General features: G+C 45.7%; 1 protein-coding gene across 1 annotated transcript; it reads right to left on the reverse strand.

Annotated features, from left to right (window-relative positions):
• Positions 1 to 3,913: 3,913 nt before the first annotated feature.
• Positions 3,914 to 5,441, reverse strand: LOC127309095 (expansin-B6). Its single transcript, XM_051340078.2, has 3 exons — positions 5,173 to 5,441; positions 4,976 to 5,085; positions 3,914 to 4,765 (listed from the first exon to the last, which is right to left on the reverse strand). Exons 1-3 carry the CDS (start codon positions 5,351 to 5,353, stop codon positions 4,241 to 4,243), a joined length of 816 nt encoding a protein of 271 aa, XP_051196038.1. The 5' UTR covers positions 5,354 to 5,441; the 3' UTR covers positions 3,914 to 4,240.
• Between the last annotated feature and the right edge of the window lie 1,864 nt (positions 5,442 to 7,305).

Genomic DNA, 7,305 nt, shown 5'->3' on the forward strand with positions numbered 1-7,305 from the left:
ACTCTTGTGTCTCTTATGTTCCAAAGAAGTAGCAAAGTTCCTCCAACAACAACAAACTTCTCCGGTAAGGTACACTTAAACTACTCAACTTCTTTGGCAAGTGAGTGTATTTTGTGAGCTTTTGTCAAGAACGAAGTGCTCATCGGTCATCATGTAGTCATAGTATTGCTCAATGACATACAACTCCGTGCCAGTGTCCGAGACCCTGAATTTTGCCTCTAGCGCATCCCACGCGTCGATCAAATTTCATATATGTGTCAAAAATGTTGTCCCCAAGAACACTAAAGAGAATCACCTTAAACATGGCATCGATTTTTTATAAGCTTGATCCTGAGCGGCAGAAAGCTCACCCTCAGGTTGGCCACGAGTGGCGTTGTAGCAGTTCAGGTTTCTAAACCAGAGAACTAGAATCATGTGCCATCGATTATAGTGCGAACCATTAAAGAGAGATGACATTGTACCAGCGGCAACGCCACTTGAAATTTATTTGCCTATAATCAGGCTTTTGATTGTTGAATATATAAGCAAATTACCTTATGATTTAATCCGAACAAATAATTGACATAGCATGATCATAGAGGTAGTAATAAAACTAATCATGCCGACTAACATAGTAGTTGAACATATAGCATCTAAACAAGACAAACCTATCGCATCTACTCCAAACACTAAAAATAGAAACTCTAGCAAGATCTGACAAAGAGATAGAAGAGTCACTTAAGATGTAGTGTGAGCAGGAATGGCTTTAGCGGCGGCATCTGCATTGTCGGTGTTGTATCCCATGTTGAGGTTGGCGAAAAGGTCGTTGACGTCATGGAAGAAGTCATCATCGAATGACGTCTTGTTGCCAGTAGTCCAGAGTAAGTGCTTCCCAGAAACCTGATTGCCCTTCACCCATACAGGTCTACGAGAGGCAGGGTTCTGGAGGCCTACTGTCCTATTGGTGGGTGCACGCCAAAGGACGGGATGAGGAAGATGATGGCATCGGCATAAGGTTCTAGAAGGAGGTAGTCGCATAATTAGTAACATGATTAATTTCCTGAACAACAAAGAGATTACCTTAGCTTGGCGAAATTCCCGCAACAGCGGCGTGATGTGACGTGGCGCATGCGGCGGAGGAAGAGGAGTGCACAAGGGATATTTCTTTTCTCACTCACTAATCGGGACTATAACACACCCTTATAAACCACTTCACATGTCTCTCAACTAGCAATTTAGGACTAAACTTTAGTCACCCTTTTATCATAAATGAATGGGCCAAAGAGAATTTCACAATTTGTATTGGCCTATGATGAGCTAAGGCTTAAGGCAAAATTCCAACAATTTATCCTGATTCAAATGATAAACGGCACAAAATAACTAGGACTTCTTCGTAGATAAATAATAGTGCAAATTAATCAGTTACAAAAGAAGCTTAGCGTGTCTCCAATGGTTCATCGCATTTTGGATACGTAGAATGTCTCAATCGATTTATTTGTAGTGGCCCGCTGACAAGTCAGCGGCCCAACTCCATTTGTGGATGGCAATGCACCTAGCGCCGGCAACCGCAAAAATAAAAAAACTTTAGAGCAAAAAAAAACTTAATTTACATATTTCTTGGCCCTAAAAGTTCACATTTTACATAAAAAGGAGAAAAACATTTGGTTAATCCGCGCAGAGGAGGTGCTGCCGGCTGGTCCTAGTCCACATTTTACATAAAAAAATTGAAATTAATTTTTAATCTATACAAAATTTCGAATAAGATTTAAGAAGAAATTTTTCTGTAATTTCCGTAGCAATCCGATACTACTGTATGAATAAATGTTTAGAAAACCACGAGCAAAGTACTGTACGAATATGGTAAAATTCATGAAAAATCTAATTAGTATATTCGAAATTAACTTAAAACAATATAAAATTTCATAAACTATCAAGACACAAAGTTTAGCTTTCCAACAGTATATCAATCATGCAACTCCAATTAGTTATTCTAAAACACTAACGAAAATATAGTAGCTGATCGAGCTCCAATTCAGGTGAAAGTGTGTGCTTTAGTTTGGCAGGCAACATGGAATTCTCCAAAACAAAGTAGTTTTTTACAAAGTTGCAAAACCAAATTTCTTGCATGTTGTACATGCTATATATAATGTGGACTTACCTCCTTTATGCCGAGAAGATGGGACCTATAGATACTGGGTCTAATCGACTGATGGCGGTTGTACATGCTATATTTAGTCAGGGTGACTGGCAACATTCTAAACGTCTACTACTTGTGTTCTTTGTTTAAATGGATGATTTTTTCTGCCACTTTGAGTGATACTTGAATTTGCAAATCTTAATACTTCGAACTTTGCAGACAAATGATGTCTACGTGCATCATTTTGATACAGACGTTGGAACGATGCTCCCGTGACGTTGCTATTTTTTATGTTCATATATCTACAAATGATATAATTAAGGCGACGCACCTTGAATCTTGTGTTCAAAATCTATATCTTTCAAAAGTTTTGATAAGGGGAGAGGGGCGACATACTGTCACCTTCATCAACTCCAATTTAGTAGTAGTAAATAAGATATACTCGCTTGTATATGACTTAGTCATAACGGACATAATAATGTCTAGTGTTTATCTTCCCTCTCTGCACCGCCACCTCCTCCTCGTGAAAACACGCTTTCCCTCCGCTATATAAATATAGCAATAACACGATACAACTTCTAGACCATTCCTGGACAAAACAACACAATCAAGCCCAAAAAACAAAAGAGAGAAGAAAAGAAAAGAAAAGATGAAATTGGTGGTTCCCCTAAATGAAGATGACTCGCAACCGCCGTGCCCTTCGGAGTATTCCCACTACTATCCTAGCACTCCGAATCGCCGCGTACTACGCAACACCTCCAAGAAGGAAAGAACGATGAAGACACCGATCCCCGAAATAATCTTAGGGTTTCCGTAGCTACGCTACAGGAAGTGGGAAAGAGGTACATCCAATGCCCTTCAGGAAGAAATGACGACACCAGCAAGCGTCACTGCATCGGTGGCAAGATATAGGGATTTCTCCTGACCCCCCAAAAAACCACATCTCCAGACAATCCGTAGCGCCACACCAATCTTTCCACTCATCAACATACTCCACCATGTTCTTGTAGTCACCATCGTCGTTTCACCATGGAAAAATCTACGAAACCGATCGGACTAAGAAGAGACAACGCTAGACAAGGGCAGTAGTACCACAACCACGCGGGAGAGCGCAACCTCCACAGCCATAGACGACAGTCGACCAGACACAACGACAAGAGCACACCAGGCTATTGGAGCCAGAAGGTGGCAGCAGCACGACCACCTAGGGAACACCCTCCACCGCCATCGCCAGGTGCCGACCGGACACGACAGCAGGGACATACCAGGTCAGGCAGGCCCGGCTAAGCTCCGATAGGGCTCGTAAAGTCCCTGCCGCCACATTACTACACGTAGGCCAGCGCCACCACTACCATCTTGATCGACACCATAGTTCCGGCTAGACCCGCTAGACGGGGCGAGCCCGACCCACCCTAACACAGATCGGTCCGAAAGGGCCTAAATCTGGGCCTGCAGGGCTCTAGCCGAGCTCAAACTAGCCACCATCGCCACCAACGATGGTGCCACCTCTGCGTGCACAACCCGGGCGGCCGCATGCCACCCTGCCATCGCTGAATTGGAAGGTGTGGCACTGCCCCGCGTAAGGTAGCCACCGCGAGGGACGAAACACAGGGCTGCGGCCGGTGCCGCCTAGGCCTTGCGCGGCGATGAATGTTGGTGACAGCGGAGGGGAGGGGTCGAGGGAGAGGGTTGGGGAAGGGGGTCGGCCGCACAGCCTAGTTGCCCGCATGGGAGGCGACCAGGTTGCGAGAGAGAGAGAAGCACTTTTTTCCCGTGCACCGCCACCCCCTCCCATCATTTACAAACATTTGATTTGCATCCATAGTATATAGATCATATAATTTTCAAAATACAATAAAACAAGAAAAGAAGCATGTTTCTCTCCTTAGGCCGGGATTCACTAAGCCGGGGTAGCACATGGATGCTACTCCACTTGCCTAGCTAGCTCCTTTTACACACGCACACACACGCTCACAAGCACGTACACATCTGGATTCTGGAAGACGCACAAATAAAGACGCCTGGCAGTAGGCAACGCAGTAACTTAAAATCCGTCGATCCATCGTAAATAGGAATCGATCAGATGATACCGAAACGATTAACTCGATGCGAGAAGCAGGTAACTCAAAACTGGATGTTGGACCAGTAGCTGCTGCCGCCCTTCCAGCCATAGGGGATGATATTGTTGGCGATGCGCGTCATGCCGGAGTCGCTGGTGATGCGCAGGGATAATGGCCCCTGCAGCGGCTCCCTGGTGTCCAACCGGAAGACGGTGCCCCACGAACGGTACATCGCCTCCCAGCTCCCCGTCGGGCGGCCGTTCCTGCTCCGCATGACGTCCATCTTCACCACGGCCCCGTCCCGGTTCCCGTACGCCGGCACCACCGGGAAGTAGTTGGGGTTAGCCCCTGGCAGGATGAAGAAGGTCACCTTCATGCCCGGGAAGTTGCAGGGCACCCTCCTGAACTGCATGTCGATGATGCCGGCGTGGCGGAGCTTGTCGTTCTGGCCTCCCAGAGCCATGGCGCCGAACGCCGTGCCGCTGAGGTCGAAATGGTACCTGGCCACGGGGTAGTAGTTCATGTCGGTGATGACGACCGTCCTAGGCTGGCCGGAGCAGGCAGGGTTGTTGGCTCTGACGCAGCGTATCTGAAACACAGAGGAAAGCAGAAAATGTCAACATATTGATGTGTGTACTTGCACTCACATGGCCTTCACTAATTAACGGTGATCGATATCGTTAAATGGAGATGCTCTCAGGTTTGGGTTTGACCAATGTAGTGTAATTAAAATGATTAGCATCGACCAACTAAACTGACATTGTCGGCGCCACGCATGGTACTGCAATTACGAACTAACCTGGTAGCAGCTGCCGCAGCCGGCGCCACCCTGGAAGAGCGGCTCATTGCCGCAAGAAATCATGGCGGAGAACGGGTACTTGTTCACGTTCTTGAAGCCACAAGCACCACCTGCAAACAGATCGATCGGCGTTATTACTGCTGAGCTGCGCTGCGTGAAGCACCAAGACATTGTGCCGTCATCTCATATGAGCGTACCGTTGTCATCGGGGCCGGCACCGGTAGGAGCGCCGTACCAGGTGGCCTTGGCGGGGAGCCAGCCGGACTTGTAGGATTTGGCGAGGGAGGTGTCGTAGTCTTCTGCAGAACAGACGGACAGCACTAGCAGGGAGAGGACTGCGACAATGGCAACCGCATTGGTGGTGGTGACACCGGCCATACTGGAGGTCTATTGAGAACCTCCTTAGACTTGTAGGATCGGTGCTTGCCGGAGTGGTACTACTCCTGTTTGTGTTTTGATGGCTGGACGGGAGGACATTGCCGGGGCATTTATAGGTAGGCCGAGAGGCAAAATGAGGTGAGAATGACGAGTCGGCGCCAGACCGCCAGTTGCAGTTGCACCCGACGACGACGACGACTAAGTTCGTATAGGGTGTGTAGAGCTACAAGGTAACATGGCTACAGAGTGAATCATGGAGGAATGGAGCCACCGGCTGACGTGCGTACGACTAGAGTATCACACCTTCGAGGAAACAGAAATAAAACCACATCTTGGAAGTGGCATCTAGTGCCCGCTAGGCCGTTAATGATTTGGGTACGCAGGTCAAAATGTATACTGCAGAGTTCTTTTTCTTCGAGAAACTTTGATTGCAGAAAGTCAGACCTTGGCTACTTACAGTGGTAGTACCATATAATAGTATGCATATGATATTAGCGTATTATACTATCTCTATAATACATGATATCATGTAATATATTTACCTTATTATGTTTGCTGATTTGTAGAATTTAATTTAGTGCAAAATTATGATCTATTTGATATTAATATTTTTAATTGCACGTGCTATGATACGATATCTACATATATAATATATGCATTAGTTTTCTTGTTCTACTGCTATGATACGGTATCTACCTACGATACCACAATGATCTCTCTCATAATTAATTATAGTGTCACGCTAACTTTTTTGCATGCTTGCACGATTTAAATAAATAATTTATTAAAATAATTTGAATCAATAAATTAAATATTTTGTGCCAAATCAAATAGTTTATTACAATAATTAAAACAAATAAAATGAAGTTCACACAAGCAATCCAATAGTTCAAGACACACATTAAAGGGTGTTTCCTTTCCTCGCCCATAAATGCTCCACGAGGTAATTGCAGAGTCGGGGATGAACTTGCTCGTCATGAATTTCATGATGCATGGAGATGAAAGCTCGAAACTTGAGATGCGGGAAATTGCAAGAAAGCTAAGCGGACCGACTCGGGGGGCTTAGGACCTTTGAGTCGGCCCGAAGAACTTCGTCGAGCTGGTCCCGATTAGTGGGATCCGGAAAGCTTCGCCATGAGCGAGAACACCGGCCTATTTGGAAAGCTCTGTACGTTTCGCCCGCGGGGAGAGGAACATTGGAGTCAAATAGACCGAAGACAGGTGTGGCTTGGTGGCACAAGGCGGCACCTACCCAGATTGCATCGTCAAGCCAGACACAAGAAGATTGTCAAGATTCATCTTCATTATCAGGGTGGTACAACCAGCAACACATCGTCATGTCGAAGATCCTGACAGTAAACCTCGGGCCTCGTGACTGTGGAACATCGGGAAGAATCCATGATGCAAGCCGTATGTTAAGGCAAATCGCCCCTAGCCGGTGGCGAGAAACATGTGCCCCTCTCATTCGAACATCACCCCCATCTTCCAAAACCTTCTGGCCAACATTGGAGTCCTTCAGGTATACATGATGTGGCTCTTGACCTTCAAGGGATCGTGTGAAGTTGTCGAGGAATTTTAGCCGCTCCCGGAAATCTTCATGCAAGATGGCGAAGAACATGAAGTCGACGAAGGCGCTCCCCTTGGATGATGATGAAGGAGAAGAACAACTACGATCCTAAGGGCTCCTTTAATTCATAGGTTAGGAAAATCATAGAAATAGGAAAAGCATAGGATTGAGATGCCATGCTAGTTAAATCCTATAGAAAGATGAACTGTGTTTGATTCTGCAAAAGAAAATTTTCTATGAGGTAGGACCTAATGTTTTATTCCGTTAGGATTTAGACTACAATATTCTTATAGGATTAGTGCCTACAGGATATGTTCCTACGAATCAAACAACTAGTGTAGGAAATATTCTTATAGGATCAAAATCCTACACGATTCTGATACCA

This window comes from Lolium perenne, chromosome 1, assembly GCF_019359855.2.
Source record: "Lolium perenne isolate Kyuss_39 chromosome 1, Kyuss_2.0, whole genome shotgun sequence".
Classification (NCBI taxonomy): Eukaryota; Viridiplantae; Streptophyta; class Magnoliopsida; order Poales; family Poaceae; genus Lolium; species Lolium perenne.

Excerpts from the sequence above, each read along its gene's own strand:
- LOC127309095 (XM_051340078.2), bottom strand. The coding sequence starts at position 5,353 with ATGGCCGGTGTCACCACCACCAATGCGGTTGCCATTGTCGCAGTCCTC. Across the intron at positions 5,086-5,172 it reads TGCCGGCCCCGATGACAACG|GTGGTGCTTGTGGCTTCAAG; the intron begins GTACGCTCATAT and ends ATCTGTTTGCAG. Across the intron at positions 4,766-4,975 it reads GCTGCGGCAGCTGCTACCAG|ATACGCTGCGTCAGAGCCAA; the intron begins GTTAGTTCGTAA and ends TCTGTGTTTCAG.